This window comes from Erithacus rubecula, assembly GCF_903797595.1.
Source record: "Erithacus rubecula genome assembly, chromosome: 9".
In the NCBI taxonomy this organism is placed as follows: domain Eukaryota; kingdom Metazoa; phylum Chordata; class Aves; order Passeriformes; family Muscicapidae; genus Erithacus; species Erithacus rubecula.
In genome coordinates, this window is record NC_136660.1 from 31977794 (window position 1) to 32002149 (window position 24356).

The window sequence follows — 24356 nt, forward strand, 5'->3', positions numbered from 1 at the left end:
AGGAAGGACATGGAGCTGTTGGAGCAAGTCCAGAGGAGGCCAGAGAGATGATTCGAGGGCTGAAGCACCTTGGCTATGGGGACATGCTGAGAGAATTGGGCTTGTTCACCCTGGAGAAGCTTTAGGATGATCTTATCACAGACTTTTAGTACCTGAAGAGGTCCCTCAAGAGAGCTGGAGAGGGTGTTTTTAGAAGGGTGTGGATTAATAGGACATGGGGGAATGGTTTCCCACTGCCAGAGGGCAGGGATGGATGGGATATTGGGAAGGAATTGTTTGTTCCCTGTACGTGTGGCACAGGTTTCCCAGAGAAGCTGTGGCTGCCCCTGGATCCCAGGAAGTGTCCAAAGCCAGGATGGACAACTTGGGACAGTGGAAAGTGTCCCTGCCCATGGCAAGGGGTGGAACTAATGAGCTTTAAGGTCCCTTCAAAACCCAAACCGTTCTGTGATTCTACTAATTCTATGAAATGATTCTGTCCCTATTTCTGCATCCAGACCCAAGCAGGATGGCCAGGAGAAGATCCAGAGGCCCTGGGGTCCAACCTGATGTAACTGATCCCATTGTGTTTCTTGAGAGTACAGGAAGCACCAGCATCCTCAACATGAGGGGGAGACAAGGACTGTGGAACAGGCAGATAATTTATTCTCCCTTTATCTTTTAATTCTAGAGGTATTTTGGGAAAGGAGAAAAAAACCACAGAAGGGAAAAAAAAAAGCTGATCAAGAGATTAAATGCCCTGGTATTTCAGATCACGTGAAAAATGCAGAGTTTTCATTTAATACCCTGATTTTCAGTTTTGATCTCCTACATGGTAAATTTGGCCACGATATTTGGTTACAATGCAATGACCACAGAAGTCTGCTCTGAAAAAAAGGTGATGACAGAGTAGAAGAAAGGTGGGCCCATTGTTGAGACACTGCATTCAAAACTGACAGCAAGAAATCTGAGCCTGGAACCCTCTTGCAGGGGATGTGAAACAAGCAATGCTGCAAAGTGCTGTTCTCTTCTCATGAGGAAAGTGTTTTACATCTAAAACCCAGGGTACAAAATCAGCAAACTAAATCTGCATCACAAATGTGTAAACAACATTTTTTGGAGTCTGTAGCATTGACTCAGGAGAGGTTGGCTGCAAAATTTCATTCATACTGGTATAAAACATTTCATTACCTTTTCTGAAAGCACGCTGCTGGAAAAATTATTCTGTGCAGCAAAATAATACAGATTGGGATTACTTTTGCTTCTCATTATTGTAAAATATATTTCAACTATAAATTTAAATCCTGTTTATATTGGGGAGAAATATTTTTAATTTAGATTAAGATGCTGATGTTTTTTCTCCAATTATTTCCTTCTGGGAGAGAGCGGAACAGAAACAACGTGCCAAATGTAATTTCTGGCAAAAACTGTAAGATGCAGCAGTCTGAGAAAGGCTATTTCTCCTTCAAAGGCAAAGGAATCCTACCTCTGTTAGTGAAAAATCCTCTGGAGAACAAATATATCTCTTGTTAATGGAGAGAGCAGGTATCAGGACACCCAGCCTTTATACCTCGCTGTCAGAGAGTAAATTGCTTAATTTCTTACTTGCTGATTCCCCTTCCATCAAGAGGCAAATAATAATATACACCTCTCACACTCGGATGGTGTTAAGATTAATCAGTGTTTGTCATATGTTTTCAGGTGACAAGGTACAAAGCTACTGGGAGGATAAATGCTCCTGCCCTCCCTGCCTGGGCTTTCAAGGACTGTGTGTGATTGTGCCTAATGACCCCCAAAGCTCAGGAAGCCTCTCCTGAACATTCTCCTCCCATGTTCAGCTTGCAGGATGCCAGGGAAGCAGAAATGAGCTGCTCCATACTGTAGATGCTGTGGAGAAGAAAAGGAATGGGATGCAGTATGGGTAATGCACACACACACACACACACATGCACACCAATCAAAAAGAAACAAAATTAAAAAGAAAAATGGGAGAGGAAAAGCAGCAAGAACATGTTCCAAATCCTTTGAAACTACCACATTTGCTAAAATTTGGCTCTACAAAATCTCCCTCACAGTGGCAATAAGCACTCTGCCTAGATGGACTTTTTAACAGTCTCCTGAAATTAAGGGAGCACAAAGAGAAAATTAGCAGGATTGTGCTGGAATAATTTTCAATAATCAAAGGAGCAGCACAGCATCTGAAAGCACTCAGAGCTTGAAGCCCTGCCACATGCTTTTACCAATTTCCAAACCAAAAGCATCGATGCTTTGTAACTCCAACAAAACCCTCACAAACACCAACTTGGTGCCTTACAACAAAACACTCTGAAGATCAGCCGGTTATTAAACAATCATTGCCTCATGGAACTCTGCATTTTGATGACTTTAAAGGAAAAAAACCAAAAGCTTATGTCCGTTTGTAACTCGATCTGCCAGCGCTGGGATAGAATGTGCCATAAGCATTGGCGTGACAGGCTCCAGGAATGCACCAGCACAGGCTGCCCTGAAATGTGACACACAAACTGGGACTGGGCTCAGCCACCACTCCCACCAGTGACATCCTGGAAAATGAAAGGTCAAAGGGACCCTGACAAAAGCACAGCAAAGAAACTCCCATGCCAAAGCCAGCAGACCTTTCCTCTCCAGGCTGGTGACACCATATTGCAGTGCCCTTCTGAATCACTGCCCAAGAATTCCCCCAAAAGCCCACAAGGCAATGTGAGGAGAGAGGATGAGAGGCCTTTTCCATCCCCACCAGCCAGCATTGTGCTGAGAAGGTGCATGGAAGCAGCTCATGAAAAGAAATGAGAAAATAAATGACCTTTCCCTTTATCCCTGTGGAGCTGCCTCTCCACAGCTGTTTTGTGCTGATCTCTGGATGGAAGGGGTTGGATGTAGCAGATGTGCTCCTTCCCACCCTCATGGCCAGCCAGCCATGCCATCACTGCCACACAACAACCCTCCATCTGGATATCCCCTTTCATAGATGGGTGCCTTACCCCAGTTTTCCCTGTGGTAAGAGGGAATGGCTGGAGCTGTGTCAGGGTAGGTTTAGGATGGGTATCAGGAAAAGGGTCTTTCCCAAGGCTGCCAGAGCTCCAGGAGGGTTTGGACACCACTCCCAAGGATGCACAGGATGGGTTTGTTGAGGTGTCTGTGCAGGGCCAGGAGTTGGACTCAGTGATTCCTGTGGGTCCAGCTCAGGACATTCTGTGATTTTATGAACTACCTTCTATTTATTTCAGGATGAGTTATGTGCCATAAGCACTCCAGTGAGCATGTGGTAACTTATCACCTCATGTTACCCTGCCCCCTGGCAAAGCCTTGGAGGTTGTCCTAAGAAACTGTAGATATCATCCATGGAAGGGTCTAAGGCCAGGTTGGACAAAGTTTGGAGCAACCTGGGACAGAAGAAAGTGTCCCTGCCATGGCAGGAGTGGAACCAGATGGTCTTTAAGATCCCTTCTAACCCAAACCATTCCATGATTTGCCATCCAGGAAGAAAACCAATCTGCAGGTAACAAATGCAGGAAGGCAGAAATCATCTAAAACACACTTGCAGCTAAAAAAGAGAAGAGCAGCTGTAAAACACACTTTGAGCCATTGGAATGAACCTTACAAGCTCTTCAAACTTCAATCAGAAACCATTTTGCCTTTAAGCATGGGGAAACTCCAATAAAAGTTGGCAGAAACAGCACTGTCACATTCCTGCATCAACAAAGGGATAATAAAAATATCAGATGTATCCCTACAGCACACAGCTACACAGTCTCAAGGACTGGAAAATAAAAATCAATCTGGATGCTGAAGGGCGGGTGAAAAGCAGCAGACAAGGTTCATTGGGCACATCCCTCAACCATTCGCAAAGATCTAATCTACCAATGCTCTTAAAAATAATCCTCTGGAAATCACATCAAGCACCTTGTCTCCAAAACTGGGTATTAGACTTTGAGGTCAAATCTCATCATTTTTAATAAGAATTCAGGATCAAGATTTGAACAGCATGCGTAATGAAAAGCATGGGAATTATATCTGTCCCAGAAAGCAGCAGTAGAGAAATCCACTGTTAAATGAATATATATTGTAAATGTGAACTCTGCCATGCATGCCTGGGCTTTGCATAGAAAATAATTAATTACTAGACTGTAGCACGGGCCTGGGGAGATAAACAGGCTGGGGTTCAGGGTGTCTCTCTGCCTTACTTCCCCTGATGATGCCATCACAAACTTGAAACACGTGCTTCCCCTTTCATACCCATCACAGCTAAAAACCAAAACCAAACTGGAGGAAATATTACTTTAGCTAAAAAAGCATTTATGTCTTGCTTTTTTAAAAGACTGGTCTTTTGTACTGCTGTATTGCAAACCATCAAAAGTGAGCTGTACCCTACTGTGTTCCCTCACCATTCTTGCTCATGGTCATTTGCTGAGTCAATCAAATATCTGCATCAGCAGCAGCAGTAACACAGCTTTTTCTCAAAAATGGGTGTCAATCTATACTAAGGCTGTTTTGTGAACTTAATCTGTTTACTACTAAGATTTGAGGTGCTAGATGGCAGCAGAGAGTGTTTTAAATAAAAATTAAAAAGATAATAATAAAAAAAGAAAAAACAAATTAATACTGTTAAGCTAATGGGCTGTATAAAAGTGTCACTAAGAAATGATCAATGTCCTTCAATTTTAAGAAATGCAAAACCAACTCAAAAAACTTGCTCTTTGAAGAAAGCTCTCTAATGAAAACCTTCACTGTTTTGGCACTTCGATCCATTACATCTGTTTGTGGGGAGCAAAAAATATAAAAGAAAAGTTGTGTAATGTGTTTCCCTGCAGCTTTATTTTAGTATAGCCAGATGTCCTACTCCTGTCAAAATATTTACCAGCAAATATTCAGGAAATCAGGATAAATTTGAAAAGACTGGTCCAGATCCAAACACCATCAGTCCCTGAAATAGTGTTATTTAGGAGTCAGATATAAGGTTTTTTCTGTTATTTGAAGGAAACCCCATCCTGTTCTCATCTGTCCCTGTGGAACTGATCATTTCTCATCACATATTTGGAAGCAGCCAACTTCCACTCCCTGGATGCTGGAGGCAGCTTCTGCAGCATTCCAGAGCTCGGGAAGAGGCGCCAGGGCTGCCCCGAGGCCCTGCTCCAACAACCCCTTCCAGTGAATATTCTGGGAATATTATCACTTTTCTGAATAAGCTTTAAATGTGGGAGAGGATTTACAGTAAGGAGGAAAAAAAAAAGCCCAGATACAATGACAACACGTTAATCCCTAAACCAGTTAATTTAAACGGGAAATGTGGTAAGGATGGAAATTAAGTTGATGGTATTGAAGTCATCAGCTGTAATTGTTTCTTAATTAATGACACGGAGTTGTAAAGTGTGTTACACGGAACCTTGTCTGGAGGCTGGGGAAAATGGAAAAATACAAGGCAGAATTAAGAGTTAGACATGTATTGAGATCCCATCAATGTGGGTTTAAACACAAGGAGAACACAACAGAAATGTTTGTTCCTATTTTGGTGCATATGGCCCTCAAGCCCAGGGAAAGGGGAGCTCCCCCTCCTGCAACAGCTTGAGCCACACATCTACTATGATGCACACCAAATTAATGGAATTTTTGTCTGCAACCTTATCTAAACGTGTCTTACTCCTGCCTGGATGCCTGGGGCATTTTGTCAGGCTGGCCTCGTGTCTGGCTCATGAGCCCTACATCTTGTCATGCACATTCCCCTATGGAATGTCACAGGAGGGAATGTACAGGAAAAACATCCACACAGGACTGGAAGCTGCTGCTGCAGCAGCCTGTGCATCCATGCAAGGACAACAGCACACCCCTGGATATGAGCTCCATCCCAAAGCACAAAAAGAACTCCTACAAGCATAGAGAGTTCTTGACTCAGCACAGCAAAAGGGCTGAAAACCATGGAATAAGGTCAATAAGCTTGAATAGTGTCTGTAAAACCACTGAGGTTGCTTGAACTTTCTTCATCCACAGGATAATGTGCAATTTTTAAAAAATTCTTAAAATTTTAACAAAACCTATTTATGATAAGTAATTCCAAAATATGCTATGCTTCTATCAGAGAAGGGATAATTAAGAGCATTACTTTTTCACTGGAAAAAAGAGGTGTAATCCAGATTTAGTATCAATTTGAAGTAATTTTCTGAAACCTCTGCAAAACCAAAGACTTAATTTTGGAAAAGCAAAACATCAGGAGCAGCCAGACATCTTCAGTTTGCATAAATCAGCACAGGGTGCAATGGCAGAAGATCTGACAAGCTAATACTGCTTTTTCTCTAGGCTAAATGTGGTAAGCAACCCTTCCTTAAAAGCCTGATAGTTTATGTTCTTTGAGGTGGAAACTTAAAAAAAAAAACCTACAAAAAGCTTTATTGTGGGGGGGAAATCCTTGTACTGTGTTTTATATTCATGGAACAAAGAAATTCAAATCCACTAGATAAAAAAGGTCCACATTTATTCAAAATAAGTCACTTTTACCCAGGACAAGCGGTTTCTTCCGTGCTTGATATCATCTTTAACTCATTGTTTCTCATCAAATGCCTAGTGGTGATAAGGATTTCCTGAGATAATAAGATTCTATTTCTAAGCAGAAAAAAATAAGTATTATCAGATGCTACTTGGTGTGCAAATTTGCAAGAATGGAAGCAAATTTCTCCACCCAAATATCAAATGTACTAATTTGGGCTACTGTTACATTATACAAAGCAGCAAGAATTGGAGGCAGCCACTGTCCAGCGTTTTAATGTGTATTTTCCCTTTTGTTTTCAGGAGCAAGGTTCCTCTATTTTTTTATGAGTGGATTGTAGCTTTTCAATGAGAACCTATTGCATAGTCTGCTGTGAGTGGTGTGTGAGCCCAGACCTCAGGGACACATTGTTCAAATACTCCAGAAAAGCCAGAAATATCACAGTTCTTCAAGGGCACTTTTGTTGAGGGTTAGTGTGGTTTTTTTAACAAGAAAGTGCACAATAAGCAATAATTATCTTTGTGATTATTAAGTCCACTTCTGTGGAGGAAAAACTCAAATAAAGAGGTAAAAAGAACCCCTGCCATAGATCCAGCTAGGTACCAGAATGCAATGGTACCCAACCTCCCTGGGCAGCCCTTTACCCACCCTGTAATTCCATGATTCCAGCTGGACAATGTGCCATGGGAAGGTGCCTATTTAAGGTGTGAAAACAAATTATTGCACCAAGCACTCAGACCCACCTAGGAGGCTCCAGTAGCCATGGCAGGGTCACATTCCCACTGAGAAACAAGGATTTGTGGAGAGTCACAGCCACACACAGATCCTACAGTGACCAGAAGGTAAATAGATGAGGAATTCCCATAGGAAGTATGACCACAGAAGCCTCAGCTGAAGAGGACACCAGGGTGCCACTCAGAATGCAAGGCAGTAAGTCAAAAAGCCAGAGACTTGTGCATTAAGCACTGAGAAAGATTATGTGACTGTGCTGGCATTTATCAGCCATCAGACATATCAAAGGATCTGAAAGAAAACAAAGAATACAGATGGCTTGTGTGCCCGGCAAACAGTTCTATTTTGCAAAGTACAGACAACTTTGGTGGCACAAACTGACACGTAAGGACATGATTTCCCACTGGAAAATGACAAATCCTGGAGCAAAAAGTGTCAGAAAATGTCTGGGCTCGCTCGGCCTTGCAATTATTTTTTCACTTTGCTTCTTGCTCATCTCAAGGCTGCCACTTTTGGGACATGTGTTGAAAGCTTAACTGACTCACATGTGTTAGTGCAAACTGTAACCTCTAAAGCCAGGCTTCCCCACTCCATGGCACTGGTGTGGAAGACAGGCTAGCAGAGCTGCAACAGTCTGGAGCAGAGGCAGCACTTGGGATCATCACACAGGAATTCTGTGGTGTTGGGAAACCCACGTTCTACACACAGACAAGATGCTGCCATCCTGCATCTGGATTGTGCCACCACTGCTGCCTTGTCCCTGCTGAGTTTTGATGCTCAACAAGGGAATGACACAGTGCCATAGCACCTTCTCCCCTGCCTGGTCCTCCTGGTTCAGAAACTCTGGATGGGCACTTCTCACTCCCTCCCAAACTCCTGCTGATGTTTAGTATTTGTTTAACCATACTGGAAGAAGCACAGGATAAAGATCAGCTGAGCAAGCAGCAAAAATGATGCTGCAGGTTATTTCCTTGCCCAGGAATGCCATGTGTGGGCACTGGAGCCCCACAGGAGGGATGGATGCCATGCACCAGGAGTGCCATGCTCTTCTGAGTGTGGGGTTTCTTGGAGGCACTGTCAGACACCTTGTTCTGCCACAGGTAGCAAAGAAAAAACTACATCTAATCTCTCTGTTGTTGTTTCCTAAATGAAAGGCAGGTGAGCTTCTGCCTTGAGGGCTTTTACTGCCATTTCTATGAAAGGCTGGAAACTGTACCAGGTTTGGGAACCAGCCTGCTCCTACACACAGCAACTTGGCTGCAAAATTCAGGCCCTTTTTATCCCAGGCAGAGTCTGGCAGTTCCACATCCATGGCTGCAGGACTGTGCCTCAGCTTTGTTTCACACAGAGCAAAGCCAACATCCCTCCCTCTCCATCTCCCACTCAGATGCGGCTCCACAATTTTTGCTGGAACTCTTTTTTTTTTTTTTTTTTTTTGTCATTCACCCTGAGGTAAAAACCCACCATGGAACAGAAAATTTCAGCTCAAACAAATTTTAAATGTGGCAAAATCACATGCTCATGGGAACAGGACCCAAAAGAGGGGCTGCTGGACAAATCTGACTCCACACAGCACCAGCGGCTCCACCTCTAAAGCATACTTTGACCCACTGTGGAATAAGACACAATTCCACAAACAAGAATTATGTAAACCACTCTGCATATATTATTTGCAAAAGCCTCAGCCATTCAATGGGTCCATCCTGTCACCCATATGGATCCAATTACAGAATAGGCACCCAAAGTCTCTGGGACAACCAGAAGAGAAAGAAATGGGTAAGCCAAGACCACTGTGAGCACAGTCCAACTTCACTTCATTTGGAGGGGCATCACCAACCCACTTAATTGCTGACAGACTATTCAAAATGTCTTTGTTGCAGGCTGTTGCCCTGAAATTCCTTTATCCCCTCAAGTCTGGACCTTTACCCCACCCATATTCCTCTACAGATCAAAATCTGTGACCTGGTCCAAAAGCCCACATCTTCAAATCAGCTTGCTCAGAGCAAAAAGTAACACTGTCATACAAAAATGTCATAAATATATGTTTTAAAAACTAAAACCAGAGGAGCTGGTGAAGCTGAGCCATGCACTGAGACTGCACAGCTCCTCTCTCTGGAAGACTCATAAACCTGCCTGTAAAGGCTGTGAACTGGCTTTTAAAACTCTATCACCTCCTTGTATGGCTTGGATTATTTTTCCACGCCAGATGTACGTTTAACAGAGTAATACAAACACTGCAACTCCTTAATAAACTCTTTTAATGCCCCTACAGTTTGTAAGGCATTTCCCCCAACATGTGTCTGGTTGTGGTTTCAGTAAGCCTGCAGCAAGAAGAATCTGTCTGGCAGTTTGGACAGTGATTACAACATGCAGCCTGAGGATATTTCACCTCCAGACCTGCCACCATCCTGCTGCATGGAATAAAGTCCATTCCTAGCAAACTCTGCAAGGGTTTGTGTGGGGAATAGTGAAAGGGATGGTATCTGCAACTTTAGGAAATGCACAGAAATCCACCTCTGTGCTACCAGACATTTAGACTTTCATCAGGTAAACACAGCTTTGTGTCCCATTCACATTTCAAGGGAAAAGCTCCTTAAGTGCTTCCACAGAACAGGAAATCATTAAAAGCAACTATTTTGGACCACATTGCCCTAAGCTTGATGGAGCAATAGATTCCTCTCACTGAACACAATTCTGTTTGCAAAGACTCCTCCATCTGCTGAACTAGTTCCCTAATTTCTCATCATCTTTCACTGATTATTTCATATACCTTTCAAGACAAAACCAAGAAAAGTTATCTTTTTTCTTTTTCAAAGTGTGCTTTCACTGCAGCTGGAATGGCCCCTTTCAGTGCTTTTCTATGCTATAATCCAAGATTAGGAGCCTAGAGTAAAAAATAGCCATCAGAGAGGCCAGTAGAGTAGAGTATTCAGTTGTCCTACAAATATAGTATTTTGGCAAATCCTAAGCTTTTTTTGTATTTTTCAAGGTAATTTTTACAATGCTTCTCACACTCAGTCCTTGTTTGCTGTTTCCAAATACAACACAACAGCATTTCCATCAAATTACAAACCCAGTGGCAAATGACAAAGCATACTTTAAAAAGTTATGTCTCCCACACATTTACAGATTAGAAAAGAATATCTTTTGACCAAGAAAGAAGAAGAAAGCTCATATATCAGAGAAAAATAATCTAAACTTCAATCAGATCTAAAGCTCCGTTAGCAGGTTTGTCGTACGATCCTTTTGAATTTCTTGTACACTCAGCAACTAGATCTGATGGTAAACATCAAACCAGGAAGGCAGCTTTTGAAAATCCAGGCTCAGCTGATAGAACTCTTTTAAGTCAAGTTCAAAGTAAGTTTTGAAGATGAGATAGTGTGCTACACCTGAGTGTTTATGACATTCAGCAGGAGAAAGAGGCAGCTCCACGCTGCAGCATGTATATTCCCTCCTAACTCATCTCCTCTGCTTTGTCTCCCCTTTTCCAAAATTAGAGCAAAATTACAAGAGATAAGTAACTCATGATGACCTTAAAACAGCAGCAGTGCAGAGTAAGCAATATATAACACAGAAAAGTCAAGGAAAAATCCAAAATCCACCCTGGTCCTGCTGATCACCATTTCACACTGAAACTCCACAAAAGCCCTACATATTTTGCTCAAACGTGAGCAGCACAACTCCCCTGTGAGCTCTGTGCTTTCATCCACCACCAAATCTTATTTCACCTCCTTGGCATTCAAGTAATACTGCAAATTGTTACCCTGCAGGGCAGTATCCATCTCCTTAAGAGCAGCTGAGCACTGGAACTCCTGAAGAGATGTGAGATATTCCTCCTCATGCAACGCTCTGCTCTGCATCTGTTGCTGATGGCAGAAGATGCACAAGCATTGGAGAATTTACACTAAAAAAGTCAGAGCTTGTTTGCCATCACTTGATTTCTGTCGTAAGTAACTCACACCATATGAGCTGCACAGAAAATGTTTCCTAAAAAACCTTTTTCTGCTGGAAAATTACTCTTCAAGGTTAAAGCCACCTGTGCTGAGACACTGCAACCACACCATGAATGAAGAATTGCAGCAAACCTGCCTGCCCACACACCAAATAAAAGCTGTTACAACAACGTGCTCAAAACCATTAGAATAGCAACTTTTCAATTTTCCATCATTTTCTTATAATATAAGAGTAAATATGTTTGAAATTGGGACCATCAAATTTTTTCAGTAGAAATTAGGATAAGAGGAGGTGACCTGGTAATTAAACAAAAATCTAATTTATGGGACTACACATGACTATCAAGTGAGTAACCAGAAGAGTGTGAATGTATTTTGAGCCTACAGGGAGGACAGGGAATCCAGCCCTGGATTTGGATCTCTTTATGTCTAAGTACTGAAAGAATCAAGGAAAATTTATATATTCTACCCTAATCATCTGTCAGGAAAATGCAAGCACACTCTTACCTTCACAAATTCTGTCCAGTCGCTGCCGCTTGACTTTGTGTTTATCCACAAGTGCCATTCTTGATGGGATTTTGCAACTTTCTGACTCAAAAAGCACAGCAGTCCCCCAGGAGCTTAGGAGAACTCACAGGAATGGGTGTGCATTCCGCCACTGTGGGTCCTGCAGAGAAACGAGAGCATTTGTAAGATTTGGTGACTTGTCATCCCTGCAAGTGCTCAAGGCCAGGGTGGATGGGGCTCAGAGCCTGGCAGAGTGGAAGGTGGAAGGGAATGAATGGAGATCAGTTTGGATTTCCAGCACACTAGGTGAGATCTGTCTGTGCCCAACAGCAGAGTAGGTTTTGGAAGGGACAGCTCTGAGTTTGCACCCCACAAGTCACACATCTGGCACCACAGATCAGTCACTTTATCCTCCCTATTTATTCAGAACACCAGCCTTGGACACAAGAACTGCCAAAGCACTGCACAGGCTTCCCAGTTTTATTTCTGACTGAAAAATCTATTCCTAGCAAATAAAATCCATGAGGTTATTTTGTAGGGTCACAGATGCTAAAAGATTCTTAGAGAGTATATAAAACAGGGAAAGTAGTTCTTGCTCTGCCAGAACTTTTGTACACAAAACACTTTCATATTTAAACCCTCCCTGTAAAAATCATCAATGGATCTTGAATTTACTAGTAGACCTTGATTTATATTCCAGCTGTCACCACAGCCTGTCCTTGCCCTCATACTTGAAGGGCCAACCTTAAACTTCAGGTGCAGCTTCCAGTGCACACGTTCTCAATATCAGTGGATAAAATGATCCATGAAGCCACATGTGCAGCTGACTGACAAGAAATACTCTCCAAAAGGACAACAGCTAAAGGTTTTCTGTGTTTTGGTGGCACAGAGGAAGCCCTTTAATGGATACTCTCAGGTTCTGACACGTTTTGCTCCTGGAGAGCCAAAGGTTGAGTTTAATCCCTGGACACTGACCCGAGCTCAGCTGCAGCCTCTGAATGTGTTGTTGTGGTACTTTCTACCAGGTTTGATTTTCTGATGTAAAACCCAGGTGAGAGTTTTTCAAAGCAAGTTCCACACCAGCATTCATGAATCAAGACATGGAAGAAGAGACCTCATGCTGACAACTGAATTTCAACAATCCAACTAACACACTAATATTTTATGTGACTGCTGATTCAATATCTTTTTTTGTGTTTTAAGGTGAGGGAGGATGACCCTGGTAACAGCTACAAATCTTCCCAAAGAGGAAATTTGCTCCAGAAAGAGGTCTTTACCCCCCACCAGCCATCCACTGCTCACTGCAAGGCACCAAAAGAATAGAATTAATGTAAATTTGTGATTTCTAGAGACAAAGCAAAGCACCAGCACATTTTCAGAAGCTGTGCACAGTGAGGAGGGGAAGTGGAAGGCAAAAACATGTGCAAGCACAGCAACAAACTCTCTCCTGAGTGGCCATCTGTATCACTCTGCAAAGGCCCATATACCCTAGAACGGTCTAAAAAATTGAAAAAAAATTCGGAAAAGCCAGCAGTAACCACAAACTGGCACCATTCATTCAAACCAATCCTCAAACAGCTCCTCTGCAGCAGCTGAATTTTCACACTGCAGCATTTGCAAACAAATTTTGGTGACAAACCAAAAAAAAAAAAAAAAAAAAAAAAAAAATCTGGTTCATGAAATGCAGGACACAAGAGAAGACACCACACCAGAAAATCCAGGTTGATATCCAAAAGTTGACCTTGGGCAATGTTTGAAACCTGGAGTTTTGCATCCCCTTGTGCAGAGAAGCAACAGCAACACTTAACCCATCCTCTGGAGCATCCCTGCAGGTTCAGCCAAGCATTTCTACTTTGCATTTTATCCTCCTGCACCAGCACTGGCTCTCCTAAAAACACTTCAATAACTTCCCAGAAAACCCAGTTAACCAGAGCAGCAGGCTGAGCATGGGAGGGGTAAAAGCTCTAACAAAGCTGCTGCACTCCAGGATGACAATTTCATGGAGATTATTGTTATTATTATAAATGGTTATCAATTATGCATCACATTGATAGTTAATTTCCAAAAGGAAAAGCCTCGTGTCGGTACAGCTGAATTCCAACTAAGGGATGATCGGCGATTTCCTGGTAGTTAATGGCCAATTTCCCAGCAGCACAACTGCAGCATAATCACTGAGATTTATAGCAATAATTAATTGATTTTTTTTTTAAACATAGGGATGCTAAAGAGCACGATTCCCACTCATATTAAAAATTAATGCAACATTCTAGAAGATGCAGAAAACTTCCATTCCAGAGGCAGAAGCCCGGCACAGTCAAAATATTTCATGCAACAAAAATTAAGTTGTTAGTGCAGCTAAAGCCCAAGTAGCTAATGGTATTTCCATGATCAACATTTACAGGCACACACATGATTTTTTACCTCTATTACATCCCATTCCACTCCCAGGGAGAAATACCAGGTTATATATTTTAAAAAATCACATGAACAGAGAAAAAGTTACCATTTTGTTCTGAAAACACTCAAATGGTTCATTATGTTTGGGCTGCAACTCTTTCCCCCTTTACTTCCCCAAACAAAACCAATTTGCAAAGTGTACTTAATTCTGACAGAGTGCATTTTCTGATGGGCAAATGCGTCCATTAAAGTTTTTTTTTCCCCCAGCCATCTCAATTCCCTGCATTACTCCCTGGAGGAAAACTTCCTACAAAAGAAACTAATAACAATCAGAGAAATTACTGCTCATCAGAGTCCCACACAGCTTAATGTAATGCCCATGAATGAGCTCCTTCCTAATGATACAAACTGCCCCATCTTTATCTGACAGGTGTCCATGGTGGCACCAACCAGCAATAAAAGCCCAGCTCAGAAGACTTATTAAAAATGTGGCAGGAGCTGCTGAGCAGGATTTGGCTGGGATGGATAAAATGTGTGGGGCACAGAAACAAGAGGGTATTGCCCAGCCTTTGCATGAAGCTGTAATTAACAAAGCACTTCTTCCAGTTGTGGGATGGAAGATGCAATTAGTTGTGCCCCCAACTTTAATCTATCCCCAATGGTTTCTACAGCCAACCCAATCTCAAAATAATCACAAGGCTAAATGTTTCCCACCATAAAATAAACACAATCAGGCTAGGCAGAACAAAAATCACAGTCAGCAATTAAAAAGACAAGAAAACCTCATTGTCTAAGGAAATTTGAGGGAGAGGCACACACAAAAATTGTACTTCATCCTCAGCAAGATTAGGAACCAAGTGAAGTGACTTACATACAGTAATTGCATGGCTGTGTTAGCCTCCAACAGTCTTTCAAAATGTAAATTTTCTTGCAAACCCTTGGACACCATGATTGCCCAGTAGCTATTTATTTATTTAAGGAAGGAATTTATTTAAATACAATACTTTAGGAATAAACCCCAATACTGACATAACACATTTAAATAGCTTCTAAATACTTCCTGTTAAAGAGCACAATCTATGAGGCAGAAAATGAGTGCAGAGAAAGCTGTATTAGGGCTTTTTTCTCCTGACTTTTGATGGAAAATGAAAAGAAATAAAGGTGATCTTCCAAAATAAGATGCATAGTTAGATAAAAGAGAAAAGTAATTTTATGAAGAACATCCTGTCTTTTAAACTTTCTCAACTCGCACTTTTGTATCATCTTTATATGCCACATGGAGGTAGGACAGGAGCACAAGCAACAATCACAGAACCACAGAAAGGTTTGGGTTGGAAGGGACCCTAAGGATGAACCAATTCCAACCCTCTGGCATGGGCAGGGACACCTTCCACTGTCCCAGGCTGCTCCAAGCCCTGTCAACCTGGCCTTGGGCTCTTCCAGGGATGGAGCATCCACAGCTTCTCTAGGCACCCTGTGCCAGTGGGCAATATCTATTTTAGAGCATCCATCACTGGCACTGCCACCAAACCACCCAGCACCTGGCAGGTGATTAGGAGATGCCATTTCCAGTGCTCCAGACACAACATCTTGTGTTTCTGCCTGTGCACAGCCTTGGGAAAGCAGGATGGTGCTCCCTACACCCTGCTCTGTGACAAACCAACTGACTACATTTTCTACCTTCTACGAAATATGGCAGCAACAAAATGGAGAGTCTCTACTATAGAAAACTACCAGCTTCACAAAGTGCAAAAGGTCCCATTTCCAAACAGCAAAGGAAAAATTCCATCCTTCTTTCCTCACATCTACACTGTACAATTCCTTCAACAAGTCCAAATGTTTTGATGGCACAGGATATTTCCGAGGCTCTCGGAAAAAGAGAGATTTCTGGAGGTTTTGTACTCATGATTATTGTAAAACGTCAGTCCTCTCAGCTGGAAGCAGAGCAGGATGCCCAAGCAGAATTGTTGAAGTCAGTATCCACTGATGCCATGGGCATCTCTCCCTGGATCCTCCTTTGTGTAAAGGTCCAGTTATTCAAAGCCTGATCACACCTGAACTGAGATCTGAACACAAGAAGAGCCCTGGGAGCTGTTCCAGCCCTGCATCAGCATCCCTGGCTGTTTGCTGTGCTGAGCTCTGGCCATTGCCACTGCTCAGCACTTCAGCTGCCTGGGGAGGGCAGGAGGGGCTGGGAACCAGAGTTCAGAGGAAGAAAGGCAAGGCAGGGAGAAGAAAGCAGGAGACACGCAGAGATAATGACAGGGGAGGGAAGCGGACAAAGGAGATGGCACAATGCAGCAGGAACACTTGGAGAACACTCTGCCATCCCTCCTCCCATCCAGCCCCAAGTGAGATGCCCTGCTCAGCCCCCATCACCTGCCTCTCCCTCCCAGACTGCAGGGGAGGAGGCAAGCACTGAAGGGAAGGGACAGGCTGGTGCTTCTGGGGATGGGTTTTTGGGATATTTGCTTTTAAAGCACAATGAGACAACACAGGAAGCTCACAGTGTTAAGACACCATTAAACCAAATAGCTCAGTAGGAACCAAAAATAGATTAAACATTCATACAAAGAGTGAGAACAAATATAGAATTTCATTACCCAAAATAGGTTTGGTTTTGTTTTTTTTTTTTTTTTTTTTTTTTTTAATAACGCTTGAGAGATATAAAGCCCTTCACTTAGGAAGAGGAATCACAGCATTTGTGTGGCAGGGTTTGATTTCTCCCACTCACTAAACACTCAGCCACTCCATGTGAAATAGGATGCTGGGAAAAAAAACCAAACTTATTAATTTTTTTGGGAGAACAACCCTAGCTGTATATTTGGCTGGGGTAAGCTAATTTTCTTTGTGGTAACTGGTGTGGGGTAGGGGTTTGGCTCTGTGCTGGAAACAGGGCTCATAATCCAAGGATGTTTCTGTTATTGCTGAGCAGGGCTTACACAGAATCAAGGCCTCTGCTTTTGTACTACCCTACCACTGAAGGGGCTGGGGGGACACAAGGAGTTGGGAAAGGACTTTTGCTTTCTCTTTAAAGTGCCTTTATCACAACCATGAGTTTTCTCACTCTTATGCTTCTGATTCTCTCTCCCATCCCTTGGGAGGGAGTGAACTGCCCAGGACTGAGCTGCTGGTTGGGATTAAACCTCAACACCCTCCCAGCAGTCTGCATCCCCCCAAACCATCACCACCCTCAAAACAGTGAGGGCAGGACTCTTGCTACAAAGCCATTATTAATTAAGTGTAATGTTTTTAGCAGTTATTATCATGATTTTGCAGAGCATTCAGTGATGTTCTGCATTAAGGCTTCTCTGTGGGAATGCCTGGATGCTGCTGGGGGTGGCAGGAAGAATTATTTGTCCAGCTTCTTTTCCAGCTCAGAAACCTAACAACCAAAACCTCGCTCTTCAACTGCCTGCCTGGTGCCTTGCCATGAAACCTGCTGGGGAAGGTGCACTCCCTGCATGCAGGGAAAACAGGGAGGCAGCAGGTTAAACGTGTTCGTGGAGAGCCAGCACTCCCACGTGAGCACCTGCTGCTGGCACACAAAAGGCTCTTCCACTCCTCATCACACAGAAAAGGTGAATAACACCCTGTACCAGGCTTGTGCTGAAGAAGTGGCAACAATTTTGAGGAACTTGCTATTATATGAGTGAACAAAATGTACCATAATAGCATATGAGGCTGCACATCTGCTGCTAAATTAAACATGCTACATAATGATGCAGACCACATCTTAAACCACTATGCAATGAGATACAGACTCTGCCAAAATACAGGGCTTCAAAGATGACACAGAGAGCCTGATCCTGCATCCCTTACAGACCCTGAAAGTCACAGTGATTATTCCTCAATAGTTCTACTCCATCAAAGCTACCTGTTGAGTCAGGAAGAGTCACAATTACATACAGGTGTCTTTCAAAGGGAAAAAAGACAAATGGGTTTGTAGTGTTCTTCTTCCTCTCCATCTTAATGATGCGTAAAGCACGAGAAAGGTTTTTGTTTGGAACTGGATTTTTAGAAAAGTTTCTGTAAGAATTGTGTGTCAGGCTATAAATTCCAGTCTGGGCTCTCAGCAGCCAGATAGATATTATGAAGACCAATTGAAATGACAATATTCAAGTTGCCACAATAGCCATGGTACAAAACAAAAAAAAAAAAAAAAGGGGGGAGTGAAACATCCCTTTTATTTTCAGCTTCTTTTACCAATTTCAATTTTCAATATCAGTGATGTGGTCTTGACTTTGAGAAAAGACGATCCAGACAATGCCCCCTTGTCAGCCCTCCATAGATCCTCTGTGAGCTTTCAAGTGAAACTAGGAAATACCAGAACTGGCACTCCTTTCATTCCTAAAGCTGAAACACAAACAAACAACCCCAACAGACAGCAAGAAAATTGCTTTAAAGAAAATAACTGTCATCTCTCTTTCTGGCACCAGAAGTGAAGCAGGTCGATGCTCTGCTTACCCTGCACCAACAGCCTTCAGAGGCTGGTGGTGGGCAAAACAATAACCAGGAGCTGAACCCCAATTATCCACTTAGCTTTGAGAGTGCCTAATCTATTTGCTAATTAATCATGGGCCTCCTTCAGCCTCTCTTATCTTGTTTTTCTAAGTATCTGACGCTGATAACATGCACACCAATCTTGCTGAAGCACGTAAATGGATGGAAAACTACCCTTAAGTTTTCAAGTGAAACAAGAGGAAAAGATACATAAATAATTTTACATTCTCCAGGGGTCCCTGCCATACTGGAAAGTAAAATCTCATTCTATATTTCACCAAAATTCCTTAAATTACAAATTATTGACTTGCACTAATCGCAAAGATCAATGGTGGAGAAAGGTGAACCTTCACTGTTGGCACATCTGGATAAGCAAAAGCTCTTCTCTACTCAAGCCATTAATTGCTCCCCTACCAAAATCAGCACAGCAGATTAGAAATCCTGAGAAAAATGAGTATTTGCTGGTTTGTTGGATGAGTTATGCAGTTACTTGTCCATTAGAGGGCATTTTATACTGTGGAGTGAAGCACCAGCAGCTTGGGAACAGCATCACTAACCCCATCTGGAGCTGCTGGAGAACAGTTTCTGTCGACTCTCATTTAGTAATTGCCACTTTTCAACCTTTCCATATGCTGCATATAGATGAGCAAGCAGGAGCAAGGACAAGAGGAAAATAAGATGAAATAGCTATGAAAAAAGTCATGCTTAAATAAACCCTTTGGTGTGCAGCTATTGTTGCTTCCAAGGTTTGGTTTTGTTCTATTCACTTCTCGCCCCCCCCCAGCTATAACACAGCAAACTTCATCCTTTTCACTCTCACAAACAACACTTTATGTTTTAAATTTTGAACATGATTAACTGAGAACAACTGCAAATTGTGCTATGGCATCATTACCCATCTCTGGAGCTAGATGGGAGAGCTCATCCATCTCTGGAGCTGAACAAAGGCAAATCCAGCTCCCTCAGTGCCACGAGGCAGGACATAGCCACTTACCTTCAGATGTCTCCTTCTGATTACTACTAATACTGCTAAATGTGAACTGTAAATTGCTTTCAGCTTCTTTCTGGCTAAGGAACCACACAAAGCCACCCACTCCCCTGCTCCAGTGGTTTTCCTCTCCCCATATAAAATCAAATTAGGAAAGAGGCAGATATCTCACTATACATCTCCAAATACACGTATGTTTGTAATCAGGGTGGCCAAACTTCCTGACTGTGAGCTGCATACCAAGATCTCCATGGGGCCAAGAGCCACATCCTCCCAACCTTGGTACCCCCTCCTGCCACACACATCCCACACCTCTGGGAATCCCCATGTTTCTCCCATCCCCAGGACTCTGTGTTGCTGATCCAAGCCCTCTGCCCTCCGTGATCCCAGGGTTTGCAGAGGCACCACAGCAGCACCCAGAGCTCCTGCCTTGCAGGATGTGGCTGAACATCTGCATGTAGCAACCACTCCTGCAATACTCACAAGCTACTCCTGAATTCCTCCTCAGCAGAAAGTTTAAAACAGCAAAAAGCAGCAATAGAAACCCAAACCACCCCAGGATCAGCACATTCCTTTGGGAGCCCAAGCTAAAGTACTGATGCTACAACCAGGATCACTTGTCTGAGACTCTTGCAATCACTACTCCTAATTAAAAGAAATAATAAATTAAGGATGAGGAGATCCTTACAGGCAAAGCCATGGCATACTCAGTGTTCTGAGTTGTAGCCAGGTGCTGCTCATTGCATGATGTTACAAGGACAGGATGGCACCCACATCCCAGACCTACAGATGTACAGGACACACAGATGGAGGGTCTCCAGGTCTGGAATTCTACCCTTCACTCCTAATTTCTTAATTCTTCCATAACCAGAATCAGACAGTTAAATCTTACATGGACACCCACATGCACTGGGAGAAGATCACACCAGCCCACTTCTTCAAATCCCAGTTGAGGGCCAGAGGAGAAACCTTAAGCCCTGCAGGAAATTCCACCACTCACCCAGAGGAAGGCCCTTGCTCACCTGAAGGGCAAAGATAAAGCCCCCTCTGCCCCAGCAACCCAGGAGACTCTGCTTTCCTCCAGCACACTGAACTCCCCCACACATGGCACAAATTCAATCTTTTTGAATCCCTGTCCTGGGATCTCTGCCTGGACTGGGAATAGTGAAAGGCAGTACTGACACTCTTCTGTCTCCAGGAAATTTTTGGAGTTATAGTGTACCCTTATGTTAGTTCTTTTATTTGCAAGCCACTCTTACATAAAAAGCACTCATCTGCATTGACTTATTTAGCAACATGAAATAAAATAGCCTGAAGCTATTCATGTTGCTTAATGTACTTTTTTTTAAATGTAGATGATGCTCTGTGTAAAGGAATATTCAAAGGGGAAAACTGTGTTTTGTTTGTAACACCTATTACTATCACTGAAGAAAATATGTTCTAACAAGTCTCAGAAGGGGGAAACACGTGTAATACCTTTAACAGCTCAGCTAATTCATCTCCTGCTGCCCAACTGCTGGCAAAATCTCAAATGGAAACTCTCGGAACGGAAACATGGAAAAAACCCCATTCTCGTGGTCTGAGACCTGTTCCCACTAAACAATCTCTTTCCATCGGAGTGAGTCCTGTTTGTTTTCAGCGCACAGCAGCTTTACTCCACAAAAAAAAAGAGAGTTCAAGAGTTCAAGGCTACGTCTCCATTCAGGCGTACACCCACAATGAGAAGCGGGCTCTCCGGCCGGCGCTGGAGGCATTCCTCTCCTCCACCTACCCACAAAAGGGCCTTGTCTGAGGGAAATGAGAAGGGAAGGAAGGGGCAGGATGCAAAGAACGGCACAGAGGTGAAGAGCCCAGCCAGGTGTTGGGGCATCAAACACCAAGGAGGGCTTGCATCACGAAATGGGTCAGCAGTGAGGATGGAAGGTGGCTTTTGGAGTTATCAAGAGTCTGGGGAGCCCTGAGGGATCTGCCATGCTCCAGACAATACTGAGCTCCACGGGGTCAGGCACAGGCACAGGCACAGGCAGGATGGAAATGTGTGAGTGTTTCCATGAAGTCCCATGGGAAAGAGCTCGCTGGGATGTGGGGTGGCTCCGGGACAGCTCAACTGTGGAGCACTGCCTCCTCCTGCTCCTCCCATCCCTCCATCCCTGCCCCTCCTCGCTGCTCTCCAGCCTCACTCACACTGACTCAAAGGAGAGGGAAGGAGGGAGCCAAGTCAGCAGAGATAGGTTTAGATAACAGCCATAAATAAGATGAAATAATTCTCCCACTACCAACCTTTAGTCAAGAGTATCCCCTGCAACCACCAGGTTTGCATAATCTACACGTTTTTATTCCAAACCTTGCCAGATCACTGTAGCAGGGCAATTTTGGGATTTAACAACACTCAGGTTACTGACCTAAATTTATACAGGCTCATCTGGAGCCATAACGGTCCATTGTGTGCCCAGGCCTGCTCAGGACGCCTTAACACACAGATTATTGATGCAATGAACTGTGACGGCTCCTATAGAGCTGTTAGGGTTTATTGTAGCAACACCTACTCAGGGTCCCTTTAATGCGCGGATCGGTGACACAATAGACAGAAACGGCCACGACTTGGGCACGCATTATCCCACGGATCACTGGCCTGACAGCAATGGCTCCAGCCTCAGTGCTGCCAGCAGCAAACACGCTGAAACCTCATATTCCCAAACCCTGGTGGATGGCAGAGAGCTGCAGGACCCCCCTACCCACCCAAACCTTTGAGAGGTGACGTGTGCAGAAAGCAATTTGCTACTGAAAATAAGGGTTTGTAATGAAAGCCCTGGCGGGATCAAACTTTTAGCAAGAACAGCCACAGGCCTGTATTATAGATCAAGGCTAAAAATCCTGTTTGAGAAATACATGGAAATTAGCCAGAAAAAAATCAGCGTCCAATTTTCAGCATTAAAAAAGAAAAATAAAAGGAAAACATTTTATGTTCCAAGAGAATGCGATGAAAGCAAGTGCAAAAGGAAAGTGCACAAATATCTGTATTTCTCTCTTCTTTGCCTCTTAAAGAATAAAAATAATCTTACAAGTCTGAGAGCTAAGTGCTGTTTAAAGAAAGTCACTTGAGCAGGGAGACCTGGGGCTGAGGGAAGGAAAATGAAGACATCACCACGAACCAAGTGTTCGCAGCCTCCTCGCAAACATCAGCCAACAGTTCAAAAAGCTGCAGCTGGCTTTGCACTAGCGCCTGCATCTTCCCCACCATTTACCAGGAGCTTTTTTTAACATTGGTGACACTTCACATTCAAAACTGCAGTTAAAAATATCCCCTTGGTCCTCCCCTTTTAACCCTGCAAATTCCCTCCCCTCCTCTCCACCTCCCAGCACACCCACTGGTCCCTCCTTCCCCTCCTGCCCTGGTGTCAGCCACGGGGTGATGGAGGGGTGAGGGGGGCCCTGCCCAGCTGCAAGTCACAGAATGATGGAATCACAGAACAGTCTGGATTGGAAGGGACCTTACACACTGTCTACTTCCAAACCCCTTCCACTAGAGCAGCTTGCTCCAAGCTCCACCGACCTGCCTTTGAACACTCCCACTGCTCCCCAGGACCTCATCTGACCCTGGGAGCATCCCTCTCTCATTTCATCCCAAAGCTGGTAGCTTTACTTACAGCAATGAAGGCAATGGCTCTATTCTTGGTTTCCCCTCCCACCTGCTTTTGCAGATAATGTGAATCTAAGGCTTTAAAAAACAAAGCACCCAACACTAATGTTTTCTCTCTGGCCTTAAACCCTGCAATCAGCAGATCAAATGTGAGTGTAGAGAATGAAATTCCTTTGTTATCCATAGCTACTTAAACACTGAACCTTCAAAACCACCTCAGGAAACAGGCCTGGGGAATGGCTGCTGCTACTACAAGGAACCCAGCACAAGAGAGACTCGAAAATCAATATCCTTCACCCAACTTATCAAATTTACTGAGGACATTTATACAGTATAATTAAATAGAAAAGAGATACAAATACAAAAGAGTATTTGCACGGCACTGAATAGCAATTGCATTATCTCTGGGACAGAGGACACTTTGACAAAAAGGAGGGAAAACACCATATATCAACTGAAGAAGCTGCAAGGAGCACGGGGAAGGTCTTTGCTCTCATAGCTCACGGGGAATGAACAGCACTTAAGTAGAGACAGCCACAAAATATACATCAGCACATCCACCTAAGGCATTTCTGCAGGTCCTGCTCAGTCAGCCAAAACGATGCTGTCAGAATTACACTGGTGATGGATATGGTCCAGAACACTCAGTTGCCTCTCAGACTCGTGTAGGGTCTCCAGCACATGTTGGGGCACTTCCCCCTCACTGGTGTGGAAGCAAAGCAGATGCTATTATGTTGCTTTTCAGCATATGAATGTACCAAGTAAAATCGATTTTGCCCAGTAATCCACTTGGTAAGTCAGGGATGCCTTCCACAACTGGCAGCCACCTCTGCAGAGAGGCAAGATAAAATCTCTGCAAGGTTAAACCTGGGAATGGCTGACTGCCAGTGCAGGGCAAACTAAAACACTGTGGAAAAGGCAAACTAGATTATCTGGCTATTTGTTAAACAATTTTTCTCACAAGGCTTGTGTTACAAGCTTTTTGTGAGTGCTCCTCACTTTCAGGTAGAGGCAGCTCTGGCTCCTCACTCCAAGTCCCTCCAGGCAGCACACTGCTGTGGATGGGACATCTCTCTGGCCATAGTGACCCTAAAATTCAGAATAGCCCAGTGTGGTGCTGGACACACGCTCAGTGCTGGGGAACAAAAGGCAGGAGTGCTT

At 43.5% G+C, this 24356-nt stretch overlaps 1 protein-coding gene across 4 annotated transcripts in view; it reads right to left on the bottom strand.

Annotated features, from left to right (window-relative positions):
* Nucleotides 1-24356, bottom strand: part of CTBP2 (C-terminal binding protein 2) — a 130454-nt gene that overhangs the window by 42343 nt on the left and 63755 nt on the right. For all 4 annotated transcript variants that reach the window (XM_079312231.1, XM_079312233.1, XM_079312234.1 and 1 more), the window contains exon 2: nucleotides 11668-11827. In XM_079312231.1, the coding sequence (XP_079168357.1) occupies nucleotides 11668-11725 (58 nt within the window). In that variant the 5' untranslated portion in view covers nucleotides 11726-11827. The remainder of the gene's footprint in view (nucleotides 1-11667; nucleotides 11828-24356) is intronic.